We start from the raw sequence: 23524 nt of genomic DNA, 5'->3' as shown, positions 1-23524 counted from the left end.
GATGAGGTCCTTTCAGTGAAGGAAGAGGATTACGCTAAAAAAGGTGTGATGTTACTAGAAGATTATGCATCTCATTCCCTCTTTAAATATTTTGAAATTAGGGCAACTCATCACTTGCATTATGAAAGCCACATCAATTTGTGTAACAGTCTTCTTTGAGTCATATTAGGCAAATTAATATCTGGCCTTCTTAAAGTTCATCACTTCCCTACCAAAAAGCCTCTAGAAAACTTCTGACAGTGTTATATAGACAAATGTAGAACTAGTAAGAAAATTAATTCAAATAGATGAAAATATTCGCCAGTTATGATTACAGTTTGCCTGTAATTCATTGCTGGAATCAACCATGTTTTTTTCCTCTTTTGGATATTTAACAGATTTTTATCTAAGTAAGTTAGGTGTTCTTAAGACCTAAACACATGAACAAATTCACTTGTTTGTAAAATTTTAAAAACAATTATTTGGAAATGGAAAATAAAAGTCACATTATAAATCAAGTATTTTTAGACTAATTTGAGAGAGGTTATTTCCTTTTCACAAAACATTCATAACTAATAAAACTGTAAGCAACAGAGGGCTTTAGAAACTGCTTCTCACCAGTTTTAGCAATGAACACAGCGAGTACTACTGTGTTAACTCCTGAGGACACTGGAAGGTTCTACTCAGTATCTAACTGTACTCAGTCATTTCTTTTTTAATCACCATCTGATGCTAGAACTGGGTTTATAGCATGCAGTGCATTATATCTTAAAAAACAGCACTCACTGGGATTCCAAAAACAACTTAACTAGATCCTTACATATTTAGAAAATAACAAAAGCTACAATGTAAGCAAAATATGATCTTCAAGTATGCTACTGAACAATGTAAGCAAAATATGATTTTCAAGTATGCTACTGAACAATCAAATGTCAAGAGTCAGCCCAATGTACTGCATTTTAATCTGCTTCAAATGGTTAAATTTTCACACAAAGGAGTACCTAGTATGAGAGTTTATATCATTTCCTAAAACTATAAAGATATTTATCTTACAGCTATGCTTAAAATATTTTGTACTCACCTCTAACTAGTCACAGGTAAATGGGAAAAACCTTATATTACCTTGTACCATATGAAATTGCTGTTTTTGTTGGTCACAATTAAAACACTATTTAAAAAAATAAGTTTTATTCAATCAAAATATGCATCATGAGCATTAATAATTTTCTTCTAATAGGATATTAAATATTTCATTTTTATAAAATTCATCATTTGCTATGTTGTATAAATTGTTCAAACCCTCCAATTACCGTTTCTCAATTGGAGAACATGTAGTTTCTTAGAAAAAGCTCCAAACGATGCAAACTACACCAGTTCACTGGATAAAGTTCTGGTGACTATGCTGGAAACGACAGAATCAAATAATTAACTGCTTAGTGGCTTGTGACATGTGATGCCAGTGCTGTCATGTAAAAGTGTCAGTTCATGTTTACTAATCAAAGGGTATATAATCAAAATTTTCAAGCATAATTTAAGTTTCTTGGCAATATTGCTGCTGCTGTCATTTCACCAAGGTTTAAATGGCTGTCACTATCCCTTTTGCAGATCAACACACAGTCTTCAGATTTGGTCACAACAGTAATGATGGTTCAAGTTTGGGAGCTTTACCAACAACCAACCATTGTGTAAATTGCTATCAACTGTCATATAGAATCCTTTTTTTGGGTCACAGGTTTTGATCCACTCCAAAAACAGGTTTCTGTTGTTTCAAATCTTAATGAGTGTACCTTCAACTGTCTCCATTCTTGATCTTCTCTCAAGAGAATACCTTTAAGTCTATTTTTACACTCTCCCAGCCCCAGCAGAAACTTGTGTCTCCTGCAGGGCCTCAAATGGCTGTCAGTAAGCTCTCACCTTGGCTCTTAATTGATCTTCACTTAAAATGGATTTTGAAGTCCTGTGAGGCTCATTTTTAAATTCAGATCCCAAGAACAAGGTTTTTCAAACCACCACTGAGTAGTTCTTCTGCCAGCAGAGCCCTGTAAGGCCAAATTCATTTTTCTATGTCCCAGTTTGAAATGATATTAAGAAAAGTATTCACAATTCTTCTGAGAATACTGTATTATTTATTTCTCTGGAAAACAATAACAAAACAACTCAATAATCAAGGAAAACTGAAGAGTGAAGAGCATAATATTGTTATATTTCTAAATAAAAGCACAACTAAAAACACCCTTTATGACAACTCTACTAATTGTAGTCAATTTTCAACTGATCTTACGTTAGCAATTTCATGTGGTACAATCCACAAGTTAATCAACAAATACGTATTGAACATCTACTATATGCTAACATCTGTCTTGTAGCTGTACAAACAGACATCCTGGAAAGACTGACTTGATAATATGAAAGTCACTAATTTCAGGAACACCAGTAAGGGAGGAATCTGGTGTCATACTCTACTATTTGTTAGATGATCCATTAAAATGTATGTTTTCATGTTTTAGCTACATATATTCTTTCGGAAAACACATTACATGGATTCTCAAATATTCTTTGAACTAAATGTTTAATTTGATATTGCCGAAGTTCAGCAGTGAAATACACTTGACCCTTGAACAATGTGGGAGCTAGGGGTGCCAATCTCTTCACTGTCAAGAACTGCATACAACTTTACAGTCAGCCCCCCAAAACTGTGTTTCCCTATCCTAGGATTTAACCAACCAAGGATCATGTAGTACTACAGTATGCGTTTACTGAAAATCAGTGGACGTATGCAGTTCAAACTTGTGTTGTTCAAGGGTCAACTGACACATCTTTCAATGATTTTAACTTTTAAAAAAGTAAAAACTTGCCTACGTTTGCTATACATTATCTTGAAGCTTCAAGAGGCTTTTATGTTTAACAACAGCTAAAATTTATTTGTATAGTACTTTCTAATGCACCCCCATATACATTATTCTTATTTATGATAGCAAACAAGACAATACAAAATACGCACTAGCAATGAAGTGGAGTATTAATAAAAACTAAAAGGTAAATAATCGTTTCATGTATGCATTTTAAAAAATTATGTTAAACATTAACATCCTGTGTCACTGACCCTCTGTAATACACAGAGGGTGGGGAAACACTGAAGTGAATGCCTGTTATTAGCCATCACTGCCCACTGCAGGTGGACCGAATGTTTCTCTAGTGCGCATTAACTGGACATCTTTGTCAGCCATACAGGTATCACAGCCCCATACTGCTGACGCTTCTGCTGTTAGGAGGCCATAAGCTGTTTCGGTCATTCCAGTGCAGATCCGATGAAACCATTTCTGACAAGAGGCTTCACATAAGATGGCATCCTGATCATCATTCACTTCATTTGTACAAATTCCACAAGGATACACTGGGTCAGAAGAAGAATGCCCATGACGGCTTGGGTGGAGAGCGGATTTATTGCTTTTCTCAGTGGTGCATGTATCTGTGGCACCTCTAGGCTGTCGTGGTTTACTCTGTGTCCCATTTGCATGGCTGTTGTTTGTAGCTTCAGTGCTACTCGAACGGCTATTCTCTTGACTGACGACATTGTTTCGATTCACATTTTTTAATTCAATATTACTCTGATTCACTGTGTCATCCATGTTTAAGTGAGGTGGATGAGCAGAGGAGTTTTGATTTGTGTTTTTGGTAGCTCCTTGACTAAAGTCTTGTTTTGGGGGTGGTGCTTTTGCTTGACCAAAAGTGTTTGGGGGAGGGATAAAAGAATGATTAGATTCTAACGGAGAACTAAAATTGGAATTACTTGCAGGGACAAAGTTAGATGCCAAGTCAGGGTTAGATACTTGGCTAGCATTCTGCGGAGGAATCTGATTGAAGTTTTCAGCAGGATTTTGTCTAAAATGTTGATTAGGCATGTTAACATTCTGAGTCAGTGCATTATTGTAAGATGGATTTCCAAAACTTGAATTATCATGTGGCCCAAAGTTAAAAGCATGAGGTCGATTAAAACCCATGCCCAAAGGATTCTGAGGAAATGGGTGTGGCTGATTCCTGAGTGAGTAAGGACCACAGTATGGGGAAGACATTCTTGGAGGAACGTGAGGTGGCATTCTGAATGTGCTGTAGCCTCCAAAGCCAGGATAACCAGGGCCAAGATACGGATTTGATGAAGGTAGTGGTTTATAGGAAATAGTATTGTAGTTGTCATCAAATGGATTAGCAGCCACTAGATGGTCAGAGTTTGGATTCGGTGGCGGAGCATACTCAGACAATGGAGGAAAAGAAGGCCCCTGAAATGAGAATGTAAAGTGAAATACATGTTTTTGATCAAAGAAGTCATAAATGTTAACATTTATGAACCCAGGTTTTAGTTAAATTTCTTTTGAAATTTATGAAATTTTAATTTATGAAAATTTATGAAAATTTAATTATTGACCTTTCAATTCCAAAAAACGTTTATATGTAATTATATTTAATGATAAAAATGTGTAGGTTTCTTTCATTTAGGAAAGGAAATATGGTATTTTTTTTTTAGCTCAAATCAATTATTTCAAACTCTAGATGTATTCAGTCTTCAAAAGAAGCTTCATTACCATAATTTTCATTTAATATGCTAGCCTACAACTATAATCTTTCACTTAAAATTTTAACTAAAAATACCTTTATGCCTCCAAATAGCTATAAAATTAAATAACAGTAAACAGGACCTAATTTTTTTTTCCTGGCTAAATTTCAGGGAGTAGCTACTGAAGTAGTCCCAAAGCACTACGTTCTAGACCTCAGACTAGAAAAATTAACTGCCAGTTTTAGTCACACTGCAAGTTTAACAGTGTAGCCAAAATGGAGAAAAGTAAAATGTACACACTTCATACTCACTTGCAGTCTTTACAACAAAAAGAGTGCTTCAAATTTATAGAGGATAAAACCAAGAAAGTCAGTATTTATAAATGTTTATTACGACCAAAGATTATAGACAAAAGATGCTTTCTGCTTCATGTTATGTACATACATACTGATTTATTATAATAGTTGAACATTACTCCAGGTTAAACTTGTGTCCATGTATTTTTAAATCTTTTCATAAAACTACAGGCATCTATTCCTTTGAAGTTAGATTTAAGAATAAGCATTTTAATTTATTTGCCTACATTTCCTTCTTGCAATATTCACTCTAGGCCTACAGTCCAATAATAGCCATGAGTTGCAGAGTAAAAACTAAATAAATGAATAAAAATACAATCACTGCAGAATTTACTACTAGGTTCAGAATGAGGATAGTAAACAAAATCCAAGACCAAAGTTAAATTTACCTGATAGCGTGATCATATCAGTGAAGAAAAACTGTTAACAAAGAAAATGCCAATTTACCTGTGTATTTGTCTTGCGTTTTTTCTTATCTGGGCTTCCTAGTTGCACACCTGGTCCTCCTAACCCATCCAGTCCACTATCACCACCTAAAAATAAGTAAATACATCCAAATAATATTTCTATTCATAAGTGAAATTTTATATCTTTTATACCATTATAGCTACCTGTTAATATGTTTTCTATTTTTATTAGATAAAAGTAGTATTAAGCTTTTATTATCTTTGTTCTTCAAAAAGCCTTCCCCATAATCTCAGCCAGAGTCATTCACTTCTACTCCCACAGCATTGTTTTTTAATTTTTTTTTTTTTCAGTGAAAAAGTAAGTCTCTATATTACCCTCAAACCTTCAGTCATCTGGTTTCCTATTCCTGAAGCAAACACTGTTGCTAGTTTCTCTCCATCTTTCCAAAGATAATCTAGATTAATTCTAGTGTATCTCTAGGGAGTACAAAAAGGATGCCGTGTTTAGTATAGAACAATGGTTTGTACCTTGCTTTCTTACTTGGAAATCATTCTATGCCATTACATATAGAACTGTTCCATTCTCTAACAACTGAGTAGTATTTCATAGTATGATTATACCATAATTCATTAAACTAGTCTTCTCCCTATTGATGGATTTCAATTGTTTCCAAACCTTTGCTTTTCTGCAATGAAAATCCATGTATAAATGTCTTTACACTCATGTACAAGTCATTCCTAGAACTAGAATTATGGCATCAAAGGCATATGCCTTTTAATTCTGAAAGGTATTATCAAAACACAACAATGAATGTGGGCATGATTTTCTCAATATAATCAATTAAAAGCAAAAGCTTGACTATGTTAAAAAGTAAGTTTATCAATGGAAATTTTTTCCATTAAAAAAGCACATTTTTTATTATAGAGAATTCTGAACATATACAAAAGTGACAGAATAAAATTATGTACACATATATGTAGCCATATAATACATATTTATAACAGATTAATAAATAAATTCAATGGGTTGACAGAAGATTTTAGGAGACTTGCTCATACACGTGGATTCTAAGAAAGAGATACTTAAACTGACACCTAAAAGATGACAAGAAATCTCTCATCTGAAGAGCAGAACAATAAGCCTGTAGGCAGAGAGAATAAATAAGAAAGGAGCACAAATGTGTCTGAGACATTTAAAAGAGGCCAGTGTGTTAGGGGACTCTGGAGAGTGCCTTCAGAAGAGGCTGAAGAGACAGGCAGGGACCAGATCATTTTAAAGTGTTAATGGACTGATTGCTGTATCCCCCCACAATTCCTATATTGAAGCCCTAACCCTAATTTGAGAGTATTTGGAGATGAGGGGTTTGGGAGGTAACTAGGGTCATACTAGGTCACAAGGGTGGGTCCCTTATAATGGGATTAGCAGCCTTAGAAGAAGAATAAGTGATTGTCCTTGCTCTCTCTCCCCTTCCCTTCCTTCATCCCTCATGCATACACTAGGAAAGACCACGTGAGGACACAAGAAGATGGGCATATACCTACAAGCCAGGAAGGAAGCTCTGACCAGGAACTGACAAACTGGCTGGCGCCTTAATCTCGGACTTCCTAGCACCAGACTGTGAGAAAATAAATTTCTGTTGTTTAAGCCCACCAGTCTATGGCATCTTGTTGTGGCAGCCCAAGCTGACTGAGATATAGAGCCTTGTAGTTTATGATAAGGAATCAGGATTATATTTGGAGAACAGTGGATGATCATTTAAGAATTTCAAACAGGAAAGTAACACGATTTGTGTTTTTAAAAGATTACATTAGAATTTGTGCTGAGAATAAATTGGTGATGAGAATGAGGTCAGGAGCAGGGAGACCTGTAATGATATCTTTACAACAGTAGCTCAGGGAAAGAAATGGTACATAGCAATAAAGAGAAATCAGCATGCTGGCAATAGTCCCACACATAACAAAATGCAAAGCAGATTTCTGTAAGGGCTATTTAGGACAAGTTTAAATACTGTGGAGGTAAAAACTATGACAAACAATAACAAAATTTTAGTAAGGATTCTGGATGTTAAATTAATATTTAAACACCAAAAGCTTTCATGTATAAAAACCACAACTAATTAAAAGATAAAGAAGAAGAAAAGTTTTCATTTTCAGGAACAAAACTAAACTAAAATAACTAGCAATAAACTTAAGAAATGCACAAGACCAGTATGAATAAAAACTTTTTAAAAGCCCTATTGAGGGACAGAGAGGAAGTCTTCTAATGAGTGGAAAGGTACTCCCTGTTCTGGCTAACCATCTGGAACAAAATAACACTGTTTTTCTTTAGAGCACATATTATCCCAGGTAGCCTGATTGTGCCCTCCTCAGAGACATCAGCACTGAGTCACTAGTCCCATCCTCTAACCCCATGGGCATTTATACCAGCCTAAGCAGCACCTCCTTCTCAGAGACCGGAGTTTAAACTCCACAGGGTCCCTCTTGTGAGTGGACATGTTTTTATAATTCCAACGTGTTTCCTATGTCCTACAGCCATGAGGACATGGGGAGCTTCTTCCCACAGTTGTTACCTCTGTAAAATCTTTAGTATTCCATTTTGCCAGTTTAATATCTGTTAGCAATACTTTATATCAAATTCTTTACATTAAAAATAATTGGTATGGTTTCTGCCTCCTGACTAGACCCTGACTGATACATACCTCAAACCCTACCAGCCAGAAACTATCATTACTCGTAAGTTAACATCAGTCCAGACTTTTAGCTTACTACCTACCTACCTACTTTCACTCCTGTGTATAAACACTGATAGTAATATTTTTACAAAAATGGGATATATTTAAATAAAAGCATTAAATGTCAACTTATTCAAATTTAATAAGGAAAAAGAAACAAGTTAAAATGATGAATATGCTAAATGTTTCTTCATCAAAAGAGAATTCTCTAAGGCTGCTGCTGCTGCTGCTAAGTCGCTTCAGTCGTGTCCGACTCTGTGCGACCCCATAGACGGCAGCCCACCAGGCTCTGCCGTCCCTGGGGTTCTCCAGGCAAGAACACTGGAATGGGTTCTCTAAGGCTAAAATATCAATAAAAACATTGAATAAAAAAAACATTAAAAACATGGTTTTTCTTTTTTCTTTAAATAATGTTGACACTTCCTTCATTGAAAGTTGAGGACTATAAATTTTTACTTTTTCCTTTTTGTCCTGTAGGTTATGGTTTCTTCATCTTCTGCATGCTGTTTTTCTTTTTCTTCACTATGTGTGTTAGTTCATTAGTTTGCTATAGCATGTCTGAGTAATTATCATGCTTTTATTTTTACCCTGTAACTTTGCCCAGACCTTTTAAACTCTGATTTAATGTATGTAACTTTGACTCCCTTTTATTCTTATCTAAGGTTGTTTGCCTGGCTTAGGTGGTTTTCTTGGCTTATGTGGTATGTATCTAATCATATGATGTTTTTCCTTTACATTATTTTAATGTTAAACCTAGCCTGACATTCCTAGAATAAACCCCAATATGAATGTTACATTTATTAGACTGGATATTCTCTTTAAAATGTTTGCCTATCTTAGTAAGGTTGTTAACCTCTCGTGTTTCCTTGAAACATCCAGGATCTTAATTTTGAGGTTTTGTTAAGTGCATATCTACTTATTTGTAGGGTGCAGTAATCCACTCACATTAGAGTATTCTCTTGTGTTGTCTTATTCACCTTGTATCCCTGAAGACTTCTTTTCTCTCAGAGAGAGTCCTTTAAAAACAACAACAAACCTGTTTTACTCGTTTTTTTTTCTCACTCAAAAAAGTGAGACAATAAGAACACTCGTTTAATTTGCTTTTCTCCAGACCTGGGGTTACTAGTGAGCATTCTCAAAATTTTGTAAATCACCAACAGCTCCCAAGAGGAAGGGGTTGTTTTAGAAGCCTAAAACAGTGATCCAGATTTCAGCCTATTCCAGATTTATGTTACTGGGCTGTGCCACTTCCCTTGTTTGTTGCTGACATTTTTTGCCATTTTTTTTTTCCAACTGTTTTGGTTCATTTCACTTGAAATTTAAGAAGAGACTCTGTAGTTTTGTACTAGCATCTTATCTTAAAGGTTTCTATCTAACTGTATCTATGTTCCTTCACTTAATCTTCATAACAAACCTATGAGGAAAATCATCCTCATTTTAAAAAAGAAACAAAGAGAAATGAAATTGTAAAGGTCTGGGCCATACCTCTGGTAAAAAGCAGCTCTGAAATCTGAAACTGGGATTTGTTTTCTTTTACTTGTAGGTGTGCAATTCAATGGGTTTTTGTTTTGTCTTTAGCATATTCACCACCACCAAGCAGTGTATCTATCACCACTATTTAATTCCAGAACACTATCATCATCCCAAAAAGAAACCACGTACCTGTTAGCCATACAATATGTGGCTCTGTGTTTGGCTTCTTTCACTTAGCATAATATTTTCACGGTTCAGCCATGTTATTTTATGTAGTACTACTTCATTCTTTTTTATGGCTGAAGAACATTCCACATTATTTTTATCCAGTCATCAGTTGGTGATCACCTGGGTTGTTTCTATTTTGGATGCATTTATGTACACTTTTTAAATGAAAGTGTATTTTCAATTCTCTTGGGTATACACCTAGGAGTGCAGTTGCTGAGTCATGATATCTCTATGTTTAACATTTTGAGGAAACACTAAGCTGTTTTCTACAGTGGCTGCATCATTTTACATTCCCCGCCTCTGAAGTCTGAGAGTTCTGATTTCTTCATATCCTCCCCGAGATTTATTTTTTTATTTTAATAGTGACTTTAGTGAGTGTGAAATGGTATCTCCTTGTGCTTTTAATTTGCATTTCCAAAATTACGAATGATGTTGACTACCCTTTCGTGTATTTATTGATCTTCTGTGCAGAAATGCTTTTTCAAGTTCTTTGCCTATTTTTTCACTTAGATTGTCTTTTCTGTTATGTTTTAAGAATTCTTTACATATATATTAAGGATACAAGAGTCTTATCAGATGTAAAACACGTAAGATTTTAATTTTGGTGAAGTCCAACTTATTTATTTTTGCTTTGTTGCTTAAGTAAAACTAAGTTTATTCAATTTCTAAGATATAAGTTTGCCTTCCAGAAATCTTATACATATAATGTCTTCCTCAATGGCCCACAAAAGGCATAACAGTATATACTAACATACTGAACGGAGAAATGTGTTGTTCTTATATCTGAATACCTAGAAATTTCGTGGAAAAGAATAAGCAGTGGGCCTGAGGTCAAATAATAAAGTGATTATATAAACAAATAAAGAGGCCAAACATTAAAGCCCTGTCTTTCCTAATGCTTGTTATGGGTACTTCATTATAACAAAAGTGTAAATAGAAAAAGGTAATGCTTAATAATAAAAATTCATTAATACACCCAGAAAAGATGTCCTTTTCATTATAGGGGACTGGAATGCAAAAGTAGGAAGTCAAGAAACACCTGGAGTAACAGGCAAATTTGGCCTTGGAATACGGAATGACGCAGGGCAAAGGCTAATAAGTTTCACCAAGAGAATGCACTGCTCATAGCAAACACCCTCTTCCAACAACACAAGAGAAGACTCTATACGTGGACAACAACAGATGGCTAACACTGAAATCAGATTGATTACATTCTTTGTAGCCAAAGATGGAGAAGCTCTATACAGTCAGTAAAAACAAGACGGGAGCTGAGTGTGGCTCAGAACTGAACTCCTTATTGCCAAATTCAGACTTAAATTGAAGGAAGAAGGGAAAACCACTAGACCATTCAGGTCTGATCGAATTCAAATCCCTTATAATTATACAGTGGAAGTGAGAAATAGATTCAAGGGACTAGATTTGATAGACAGAGTGCCTGATGAACTATGGATGGAGATTCGTGACATTGTACAGGAGGCAGGGATCAAGACCATCCCCAAGAAAAGAAATGCAAAAAGGCAAAATGGTTGTCTAAGGAGGCCTTACAAATAGCTGTGAAAAGAAGAGAAGTGAAAAGCAAAGGAGAAAAGGAAAGATATACCCATTTGAATGTAGCGTTCCAAAGAATAGCAAGGAAAAATAAGAAAGCCTTCCTCAGTGATCAGTGCAAAGAAAGAGAGGAAAATAATAGATTGGGAAAGACTAGAGATCTCTTCAAGAAAATTAGAGATACCAAGGGAACACTTTATGCAAAGATGGGCTCGATAAAGGACAGAAATGGTATGGACCTAACAGAAGCAGAAGTTATTAGGAAAAGGTGGCAAGAATACACAGAAGAACTGTACGAAAAAGATCTTCATGACCCAGAAAATCACGATGGTGTGATCACTCATCTGGAGCCAGACATCCTGGAATGTGAAGTCGAGTGGACCTTAGAAAGCATCACTACAAACAAAGCTAGTGGAGGTGATGGAATTCCAGTGGAGCTATTCCAAATCCTAAAAGATGATGCTGTGAAAGTGTTGCACTCAATATGTCAGCAAATTTGGAAAATGCAGCAGTGGCCACAGGACTGGAAAAGGTCAGTTTTCATTCTAATCCCAAAGAAAGGCAATGCCAAAGAATGCTCAAACTATCGCACAATTGCACTCATCTCACATGCTAACAAATGAATCCTCAAAATTTTCCAAGCAAGGCTCCAACAGTACGTGAACCGTGAACTTCCAGATGTTCAAGTTGGTTTTAGAAAAGGCAGAGGAACCAGAAATCAAATTTCCAACATCTGTTGGATGATCAAAAAAGCAAGAGAGTTCCAGAAAAATATCTATTTCTGCTTTATTGACTATGCCAAAGCCTTTGACTTTGTGGATCACCACAATCTGTGGAAAATTCTGAAAGAGAGGGAAATACCAGACCACCTGACCTGCCTCTTGAGAAATCTGTATGCAGGTCAGGAAGCAACAGTTAGAACTGGACATGGAACAACAGACTGGCTCCAAATAGGAAAGGGAGTACGTCAAGGCTGTACATTGCCACCCTGCTTATTTAACTTATATGTAGAGTACATCATGAGAAATGCTGGGCTGGATGAAGCACAAGCTGAAATCAAGATTCCAGGAAAAATATCAATAACTTCAGATATGCAGATGACACCACCCTTATGGCAGAAAGCAAAGAAGAACTAAAGAGCCTCTTGATAAAAGTGAAAGAGGAGAGTGAAAAAGTTGGCTTAAAGCTCAGCATTCAGAAAACTAAGATCATGGCATCTGGTCCCATCACTTCATGGCAAATAGATGGGCAAACAGTGGAGACAGTGGCAAACTTTATTTTTTTGGGCTCCAAAATCACTGCAGATGGTGACTGCAGCCATGAAATTAAAAGACGCTTGCTCCTTGGAAGAAAAGTTATGACCAGTCTAGACAGAATATTAAAAAGCAGAGACATCACTTTGCCAACAAAGGTCCATCTAGTCAAAAGCTATGGTTTTTCCAGTAGTCATGTATGGATGTGAGAGTTGGACTATAAAGAAAGATGAGCACTGAAGAATTGATGCTTTTGAACTATGGTGTTAGAGAAGACTCTTGAGAGTCCCTTGGACAGCTAGGAAGTCCAACCAGTCCATCCTAAAGGAAATCAGTCTCGAATATTCATTGGAAGGACTGATGCTGAAGCTGAAACTCCAATACTTTTGCCACCCCATGCAAAGAACCAACTCATTTGAAAAGACCCTGATGCTGGGAAAGATTGAAGGCGGGAGAAGGGGACGACAGAGGATGAGCTGGTTGGATGGCATCACTGACTCGATGGACATGACTTTAGTAAACTCTGGGAGTTGGTGATGGACAGGGAGACCTGGGTCCTGCAGTCCATGGGGTTGCAAAGAGTCAGACACAACTGAGCAACTGAACTGAACTGAACTGATTAATACATTAGTCTCTTCTGCTGCTGCTGCTGCTAAGTCACGTCAGCCATGTCCAACTCTGTGCAACCCCACAGACAGAAGCCCACCAGGCTCCTCTGTCCCTGAGATTCTCCAGGCAAGAACACTGGAGTGGGTTGCCATTTCCTTCTCCAATGCATGAAAGTGAAAAGTTGCTCAATCATGTCTGACTCTTAGTGACCCCATGGACTGCAGCCCACCAGGCTCCTCCATCCATGGGATTTCCCAGGCAAGAGTACTGGAGTGGGATGCCATTGCCTTCTCTGAGTCTCTTCTAGTACATATGAATTACCTTTTCCACAGCATTATTAAGACTACTGAATAGCTGTAACTTTTTCTATTAAAATACTGTAATTTAAAGATGAACAAAATCTACTCTATCATCTCTGTTCACTTTCTGAAACTTTAATAATAATTTCTATATTTACTATAAGGCAAAACTCTGACATTTGGAATCATTTAAATAAATTCCATATTTTCAAGTAATCTGTGAGCAAAGCCATCTAAAATTCTTTTTTGAAAACTGAATTTTATAGTATTACTTTTTTATTTAAGAGTCTAATATTTTCCTCCATAAAACAATCCTTCAAGTTCCCACTGGTCTCTGTTGCCCCACTGATTATTCATCTAAAAAGTTAATGAGGCCATTTCCAATGGCTTGACTCTTGGCCTTACCTAGGTCCCTCCCATCACTGTCTCTAATAATGCTGGTTCTGTCATCTCCATGATACAATAAGTCACGTTAAATCAGATTAATGCTCATCGGGGCTAATTAGAATATAAGCTACCAAGAATTTCTGTAATTATTACTCCTTAGAAATGAAGCTGCAAGGCCAAAATCCCTAAGGAGGGAAAGTAGTGATTATAGAGGTAGTTATTTAGGTTATCTTAATAACTTGATGCCAGAGCTTCTCTCTATCTGCTCTACACTCTTCAAGGGAAACCATGACCATTTCAGCCAGAAGTTGAGAGCTGTGGGGCACAGAACCAAGAAAAGGGAACTTTTAAAGCTTGTTGTAACAATGGCTACTTTGATCCTTTTGTTAATTCTTGAACTTCTTAATCTTATCTCTTCACTCCTACCTGCCCAGTGCCCTCCGAAGGCACAAGGGGCAGAGAAGTTGGAAGGAGTGATGTCCACAATAGAGAAAGAAACCTCTCTCATCCTAAGAAAGTAAAGGAATTTAATCTATATATTATCACCCTTCATTATGTCAATCAATCTCAATTAAGCAAAATAAACTTTTACCTTTTATGTAGATCTGGAAGCTTATTTCTCTCCTTATCATCTTAGGGGAGTTTCCAACCTATTAAATGAAGCTATTTTTTCCCATCTAAAGACTCTACAAATTAATGATTTTTATATGAAACTCATTTATAAGGATAAAATCATTTATTTGTATGTGTTAGTCACTCAGTTGTATCCAACTCTTTGCAACCCCACGGACTATACCCTGACAGGCTCCTCCATCTGTGGGATTTTCCAGGCAAGAATACTGAATCGGGTTGTCATTTCTTTAACAAGGGGTCTTCCTGACCCAAGGACTAAACCCGGGTCTCCTGCATTGCAGGCAGACACTTAACCATCTGGGCCACCAGGAAAGCCAAAGTGAAAGTGAAAGTCGCTCAGTAGTGTCTGACTCTTTGCAACCCCCATGGACTACACAGTCCATGGCATTCTCCAGGCCAGAATATGGAGTGGGTAGCTGTTCCCTTCTCCAGGGGATTGTCCCAATCTAGGGATCAAACCCAGGTCTTCCGTACTGCAGGTGGATTCTTTACCATCTGAGCCACCAGGGAAGTATTTGTAAGCACTTTTTATTTCTTAAAATCAATTTTTTCCCTTTTTAAAGAGTGGATTATTTACTTTAGGCCTCTTATGGTTTTTTTCTTGGTCTAGGTACAACTTCTTTATTCTTTAGGTTTAAGACTCAATCTATTTTGGCACCAAGTCTTTAAAGGGAACATTATTCTTGTACACTAGATATGAGTGTGCCTCCTATATTTAAAATTTTCTTTTATTAAACTCATTTTATTCATTTTATCACATTATGGTTTGGTATGTGATAGTAACTGTTCTTGTAAGTAATATGACTACATTATTTTAAAACATTTTTGTTGTTCAGTCGTTCAGTTGTATCCAACTCTTTGTGACCCTGTGGACTGCAGCATGCCACGCTTCGCTGTCCTTCACTATCTCCCAGAGCTTGCTCACACTCTTGTCCATTGAGTCAATGATGCCATCCAACCATCTCATCCTCTGTCACCCCCTTCTCTTGCCCTCAACTTTCCCAGCATGAGAGTCTTTTCCAATGAGTCGGCTCTTCGCATCAGGTGGCCAAAGTATTGGCGCTTCAGCATCAGTCCTTCCAATGAGTATTCTAATATTTTCCTTTAAACAGACCTGCTTCAGCATTATTCCAAGTGTGTATTTTAAAATGTGAATGAATTAGAATAAGTATGTACTCTAGACCAATTTGACTCAAACCAGGTTTTGCCCTCCGAAATACTTATGTTGAAATCCTAATCTCAGTGTGATGGTATTAGGAGGTGGGGTCTTTGACAGGTGATTAGGTCAAGTGGGCTCTGTCTGCCCCTATGAAACAGACCTAGGAGAGTTTCCTCACCCCTTTCCATATTAGGACAGAGTAGGAAGACTTGTCTATGAACCACAAAGTGGGTCTTCACCAGACACCAAGTCTGCTGGCTCCTTGCTTTCAGATTTTCTAGCTGTCAGAACTGTAAGAAATAGGACTTCCCTGGTGGTCCAGTGTTTAAGAATCTGCCTGCCAAAGCAGGGGACACGAGTCTGATCCCTGATCTGGGACGAATCCACATGACTGCAGGGCAACTAAGCATATGCACCACAACTACTGAGCCTGAGCGGGGTGACTACTGAAGTCTGCGTGCCCTACAGCCTGTGCTCTGCAACAACAGAAGCCACTGCAATGAGAAGATGCACACTGCAACTAGAGTAGCCCCTGTACGCCACAACTAGAGAAAAGCTTGTGCACAGAAACAAAGATCCAGCACAGCCAAAAATAAGTAAATAAAAGTTTTTTAGAAAAGAATAGTAAGAAATAAAATATCTGTTGTTTACAAACCCCCCAGTCTATGGTATTCTGTTACAGCAGCCCAAACAGACTGAAACAGTACCTAATACATTGCCTGGCACAGAGCAGACCCTCAATTGCTAGTCCTCATTTTGTTTCCCTTTAGACTAAACTTTATCACTAGCGTACTTCACTTCCGTTTCTACAGTACTTAACATCCTATCAATATCTAATAACCAGCAGTGACGACACAATCACTGGACACTCAAATATCAGTTTTTCGTAACAGCACAGAAATCTAGCATATACTGTCAGTTGGATGTGAGCTTCTTAGCTAAACAGCTTTATCTTCACCTGAAACATACACTTTAATAATACTGGTCTCTACCATGGAATGGAAACATTGTGAATACGTGAATATAGTGTTACATGAATTCCATCAAGCATTTGGCAAAACGTCCGTATATGACTGAAATGAAAAACACATTATTTCCTTTTCAAATGCAAGGCAGAAAGTGTCCACTATATGATGCCTCAAATCTATATCAATCTGGGCATGTAATAAATATTAAACTCAAGCCCTCAACCTCAGTCATTTAAGTTTTTAAATATTTGTGGTTCCTGTGCCAGCTGTTCTCCCCAAACTAACAATCTTTGCATTACTGTGGTGCAGTTTAAGGCTGCTCACAAAGGTAAAGCTTAGAAGGGTGGGTAGATGGTGTCCAAGAGGAAAGCTGACTCTATACAATAACACCTCTAATAATGGAAGGTCTCAATGGAGCTGATGCTTTGAAGATGGGTATCGTAGCAAAGTTAGGAAAAAGAAGAGGACATGCCTAGCAGAAGGAACAGAATGTGCAAAGAAAAATGTAAAGGCAAGAGAGCTCATGACATCTAGAGAGGAAATGTGAATATTTCAGAAATGGAGCATGGGAGACAAGGATGAACATGTCATGAATATGAAGGATGGAGGACTAAGTGGTAGGCCTGGGTCAAATAAGAAGATAGGAATGTTAGATTGGGTCAACATAAGAAGGTTGGATTTTCATCAGAAATGCAACGGGAAACCAATGAATTTTACAAAAAAGAGTAATGTGACTAAACTGTGTCTGGGGAGCACTATGTGGCTAGGATTTGAGGCCCCAGAATTTACATTCTAGCTTTGCCACTTACTGGCTGGGTAGACTTGAATATGGGCTTCCCAGGTGGCACTAGTGGTAAAGTTCCTGCCTGCCAATGCAAGAGACACCAGAGGCGCAGGTTCAATCCCTGGGTCAGGAAGATTTCCTGGAGGAGGAAACGGCAAGCCACTCTAATATTCTAGCTGGGAAAACCCCGTGGAGAGGGGAGCCTGGCAGGCTATAGTCAATGGGGCCACAAAGAGTCAGACATGACTGAAGCAACTTAGCAGGCAGACTTGAATATGTTACATTACCACATATTGCTAAACCTCTCTGAACATCAATTCCTCAACCGTAAACCTAGAATAATAATAACATAACTTACAGGGTTATCGAGATGATTAAACTACTTAGAAAACTGCTTGGTAAGTACTTAATAAATGGCAGTTATATATCACCAGCAGGAAGTAGCAATGTGGAAAATGGGTTAAAAAAGACAAAATGGGTCACTGAAACCAGTGACAGGGTTAGTGTAATAATCAGAGATAAGCAAAATCTGAACTAAAAGAAGTAGCTGTGGAAAGACTAGGAGATGACAAGTACAAAACATACTAAAGAGACAGAATATCTAGGACTCTGGGACAGTGCTGAGTTGCACTGGGGGATGGGTTTGGGTCACTAAATAAATGATCTTTATCAAGTTAGGGAATATGGGAGGAAAAGCATGCTGAAGGTCTCATAGACACCTTTCATTCCATTTGTTAACAACAAAACCCATTTATCGCTCCCTCATCAATTATTCTTTTATATATCTGTGACACCATTCTCTTCTGTTTTTCTCCTCTATCTCTCTGGCTACTCCTTGGCATTCTGTTTTTCAGCGCCCTCTTTTCCCTCTTATCTCCTAAACATTAGTGTTCCCAAAGTTGCTTTCCTCAATGCTTTTTTCTTCTAACTTTTCACTCTCTTGGGCAAGCTCATCTACTCCCAAGGCATCAAATTAATATTCACATGTTTACTGATAACTTCCAGATCTCTATTTCTGGCTCAGACCACCCACCTCAGTTCCAAACCATGTATATCCATTGCATACTCTGCAACATCCCACGGGGATACTCATTCAACGTGCTGAAAACCAAACTCGCCTTCCTGACACTCTGCCTAGTCCTTACTTATGCTAATTAAAAAATAAAACAAAACAACGATCCCCCTCAAAATTCTGTCCTTTAGATTTTCTCTCACTGGTTGCTTCCCTCAGTTCTATGACTACGTAAATTATGCTTACTCTTCTACCTTAATCCAAATCTTCCATACACTCCTCTTATCAAGATGGTCTGTATTTTTTTAGTACCGTCTACCTTGTATGCTTCTGTGACATTTCTGTGTTATTATGCCACTCTAAAATACATCCTCACCTCTTCAGTGTCATTTCAACTCTGGTTAAAAGCTTTTCACCTGAAGGTTACAGTCTTTTAAAAGCAGATAGCTACTTAATCACTTTTGCCTCATGACTAGTGAAATTTCTACTAAAGAACTATCATTTATTCATAGTCTAGATGGAATTATCTTGATATTATATAGTGTTCACCACAGTTCTGACATGAGTCATATAATGTCAGCTGTCTTAATTTTTCCACACAAAATCAGTAGTAAATCAGACAGAATTGTATTTGAAACAATAAATGTGACATTTATGTAAAAAAAATAGCATTTCATCTGAAATGAATGCTTCAACTTTAAATTTGCTTTTCTTCTTCATTTTCTCTTTAATTCTCTAAGACTAACTCTTCATTTGCATCCTTGATGCTATTCCTTCTCTCATATGCAGAAACTTGATTTATGAGGATAGGAGCCTTGTCTATTTCATGCCCAACTTCCACAACAGCAAGTACCTAGCACACAGTAGATATTTTTTTATATGTACTGAATGCTTTATTAATGAATTATTCTCTTTTTCCGTTGCTTTTTCAGTTTCTCCCGTCTTCCTCTAAATCAGGTCCTTCTGTTGGTCTACTAATATGTCTATTATTGTTCAAGGGAGAAAAAGTAAACAAAGAGAACCCACACAAACTTTGTCTTGACTCTTTTCAATCTATTGGCTATGTATTTCCTTCTGCCACCAAGCTTCTTTTAAATCACATCTTCACCACTTAATATTCAGCACTTTGAAATATGGTTTTCTCCCAAAAGTGCCTTCTCAAAATCATCACTAAGTTCCTAGACCTTCTTCTCACCCCTCATCCTCCTTGCTGCTCTTTCTACATTTAAAACAAAGGAACATCCACTGCTTCTTAAAACTTTCCTCCAGGAGGCCTTCCTTGACTCCCTTAAAGAGGGGTTATATGTTTATTTTTTCATAGATGATCACAGCACTTATCACACTGTTTGTAAATGATTACTTTTCAGTATCCCAGACTACACTAAAAGTTAGTGAAGACAAGCGTTATGTCTTCTTATCAATGTATTCCCATTGTCTACCCAATAAATATCTGTTGAATAAATGAACAAGTATTGTCATCAGAATACTGGATAACAGGACTGTTGGTTAAACTAAGGATGATGGTAACATTTTAAGGGAAAAGGGCAAGTAAAAACTGGTGGGAGAGGCTATGGACAATCTGAAAGCAGCATAAAGATATGAATGAGTTCCTTCATGTATTCACTCATTCATTTATCTAGTATCTCCTGTGAGCAAAGCAGTTAGGGAAGAAAAAGAAAAAGAATCAAGATATTGCACATATCCTCATGGATCTGTCTTTCAATCAAGGGCTGAGGGCTTGGGAGCTGGTAAGAAATATGAGAAAGATACTTGGCCTTTCTAAATATGAACTCTGAATCTAATATTAAAATATCAGGACAAGTTTGGAAAACTACCAGTCCACTTCCTCTGGTCCACTTACCTATCATAACCTAGGTCTAACAACAGCAGTTCTCAAACTTTTGCGTACATAAGGACCCACAGGAGAGCTTGTTAAGGATGCAGAGAAATCTTTCAGAAATCCTAATTCTGTGGGTCCAGGAAGCTACATTTTGTATAAGCATCCTAAGGAATCATGGTGCTTTAGGTCTACAGAGTATACTATTACAAAGTCCTTAAGTCATTCATGTTGTCCTAATTTTGCCATATCTGAGTTATACCTATAATATTATTTTCTAATAATTCTTCTAAATTTAAATATATATATAGGTCTCTCTATAAACATATGTAGAGATACATGTGTAGATAGATATATGTATAGATAGAGATACATGTATAGATAGAGATATATGTATAGATAGAGATATATGTATAGATAGAGATAGATATATCTATAGATATCTATAAATATAGATATCTATACATATATCTCTATCTATACATATACAGATATGTAGAGAGATCTATCTACCTATTATGTCTATCTATCGTCTATATCTTAGCCTTATCCTCAGCAAGAGGTTTGATGACTTACACTTTTTATACACATGAAATACATAACCATTAAAAAGTCTGCCTATGTATATCAATGGATGGAGAAACAGTTTGAGAAGCAATGTTCAAGAGATTATGTTCTGCAAACACCACATTCTTATAAGCAGTCAGATGACATAAATTATAACCAAAAGCTTCAGGGCAGTGAAGTTCAGCAGAACCGTGCTTCAGAAGAGCTCAGGTAGATATACTGGTACCTTTTATGGATTATAAAATAATTTTAGAATGCTTTAAAAATTAATGTTCTAATTAGTACAAAACGACTTATTATAAAAACTCCTCTTCATATCAGCTTTTTATTTTAAAAAGTGCTTTGTCTTATATTCTGGTACTTAACTCTCACAGTATTCTTGAACTGACACCTGAGTGAATTCCCAACATCTAAGTTAAAACCAGCAGTTGTAACAAAGCAAAGATAGATTTGTGCTCTTGACCCACAATGACATACCCATCAATTTTATTTAAAATTACATTTGAGTAAGACTGACAATTGAATTCAAAGGTATAAACTTGATAACGATTTCTTTTCCTTCAAGCCCAAAATAATTTACAATAATAGGCAAAACAATATGGTACACATATCAAAGAGATAACTATTTCAGAAAGTCTGCTCCTTAAAGGCTTTGGCAACTCATAACCACAAAGAGAAAAGAAAAGTTGAAATAGAAAATCTTCACCAAGAGAAAGACTGTGCTGATGTTAAGCCTGTAAAAACAATATTCTGCTCTAAATTATGTTTTTGCTTAAATGTTTAAGAAAATCAATCTCTATCTAAACTCAAGTGATGTTATTTGGATCCCACATTGTCACTGTGTCTCAAGCCAGTTCTACAGATTTAATATCTAGTCACAAGAAACAAAAACACAGATGAATGGCTGCGGTCCTCAGTCTCTACATCACTTAAATCAACTGGAAATTTACCTTACTACTGATTTATAAAGCACTTTATCTTGTTTGGCTGAAAGGTCTATTACAATAGCCTCCTAAGTAGCCTCCCTTGTTAGCCCTTGTTCGCTACAGTCTATTCTCCACACAGCGGCAAGTAAAAACCTAAGTCACGTCAGTCACTCTCCTAGACAAAACCATCCAGCACCTATCTCAGAGTGAAAGCCAAAGTAAAATCTTTCAATGGCTCACAAGACCCCCAATACACACTCACCCTATCCTTCAGCTCAGCTCACACTACTGTCCCTTTGCTCACTCCATGCCACTTACAAGAGTTTCTATGCAGCTGCTTGAGCACACTAGACAACTTCCAGACCCAGGGCCCTTGCACTTGCTGTTCCTCTTGCCAATACTGCTATTCCCACGCCTATCCGTAGGGCTCTGCTCTATCACTTCCTTCGGATCTTTGCCAAACTTCATCTTCCAGGTGAGCCCTCTTATAAATAATCACTACCTCCCCACCCCCATACATACTTTCCAACCACTCTCCCTGCTTTGACCTTTTCCATAGCACTTACCATTTGACATTCTATACCTTTCATTTGTTCATCATTTGTTTACCCCACTAGTTTGAATTCCTGGTGGGTGAAGATGGTCTTTTTGCTTTGTTCACCGTGGTATCCCAGTGTCAAAAACAGTGCCGAGCACAGAGTAGATGTTCAATAAATATTTGCTTAATGAGCAAACTGTATGACTTCAACTTTAGGACTTTCAACCTTAACCTTATTGAACGCTAGAAATAAAGAGCTGGAGGACACTCCCCAAATTTCGAGACGGCACTTGACGTCTGAACTTATAGGCAGTATCTTTTGTCTGGCACACGTTCCCTCTGATATTTCTTAGTAAGGCAGCAGGGAAATTCCTAACTCGTGTGCGAGGAAGAAGCCAGCCGACCGACCGTGTGTAAAACTGATTTGGGGCGACTTGCTTCTTATCCACAAGCCAATAGAGGAAAGCGTTTTCAATGAATATAGTTTCTCCTTTCCTAAGGAAAATAAGCTGCATGTTTGTTGCCTTTTGGAAGGTGGGAAGGGGGCCCGGGAGAGACGCGAAGGCCCGGCACACCTTCTGCAAGAGCGTCAACTCCAGTGCGGTCCAACTTACTTTTTTGTGGGGGGTAGGCACCGTTCGTGGTCTCTGCCGGGGGTGTTTCTTTCTCACCCTCTGAGCTGCCTATTGTGCTGTGTCTGGCCAACGAGGTAAGGTGGGCGAGAAGCGGGGTATGAAGGGATGCGGAGTGCGGCTTCAACTGCCTCCTAACACAAAGTCGGGGCGGCCAGGGCCCGGCGCGGTGGTCCTGCGGGCGGGCGAGCGCCGGGGCCGCGCGCCTTCGACCGCAGCCCGGGCCCCGGGGCGCAGGCGGGACGCGGGCTGCGCGGAGTTAGGCCCGGACAGAGCCCCGTGGCCTCCCGGCGGCCGGGCACGCGGCCCCCGCGCGCCCCGCTCACCCCGCTTCCCTCAACCCGGCGCCCTTCTCGGTTACCTCGAACTCTCTTCAGCGAAATGGGATCCTTCTCCTGTTCTGCTGACATTACAGACCGCAAAGCATGACTCCCCCCCAGGCCGCGGGAATTCGGTCTCTTTGATGCTGCGGCGGCGGCTCCTCCTCCTGCTCGCGGGGCCGCTGCGGCTGCGAGGCGAGCCTCAGAGCTGAGGCGCGGCCGAGGGCGGCAGGGACGCGGGGCGACTTTGCAAAGTTTGGGAGGAGGACGAGGCCTCCGGGCGGCCGGGCGGCGTGCGGGGTCCGGCCGGGCTCAGCGGCGGCGG

General features: G+C 38.2%; 1 protein-coding gene across 1 annotated transcript; it reads right to left on the bottom strand.

The window, feature by feature from the left end:
- Positions 1-1150: 1150 nt before the first annotated feature.
- On the bottom strand, positions 1151-23382 carry PYGO1 (pygopus family PHD finger 1). The gene is made up of 3 exons (XM_061431225.1): positions 23241-23382; positions 5335-5420; positions 1151-4256 (listed from the first exon to the last, which is right to left on the bottom strand). Exons 1-3 carry the CDS (start codon positions 23287-23289, stop codon positions 3132-3134), a joined length of 1260 nt encoding a protein of 419 aa, XP_061287209.1. The 5' UTR covers positions 23290-23382; the 3' UTR covers positions 1151-3131.
- Between the last annotated feature and the right edge of the window lie 142 nt (positions 23383-23524).

Source organism: Bos javanicus, chromosome 10 (assembly GCF_032452875.1).
Source record: "Bos javanicus breed banteng chromosome 10, ARS-OSU_banteng_1.0, whole genome shotgun sequence".
In the NCBI taxonomy this organism is placed as follows: Eukaryota; Metazoa; Chordata; class Mammalia; order Artiodactyla; family Bovidae; genus Bos; species Bos javanicus.
This window is presented reverse-complemented; position numbering and strand designations above follow the sequence as displayed.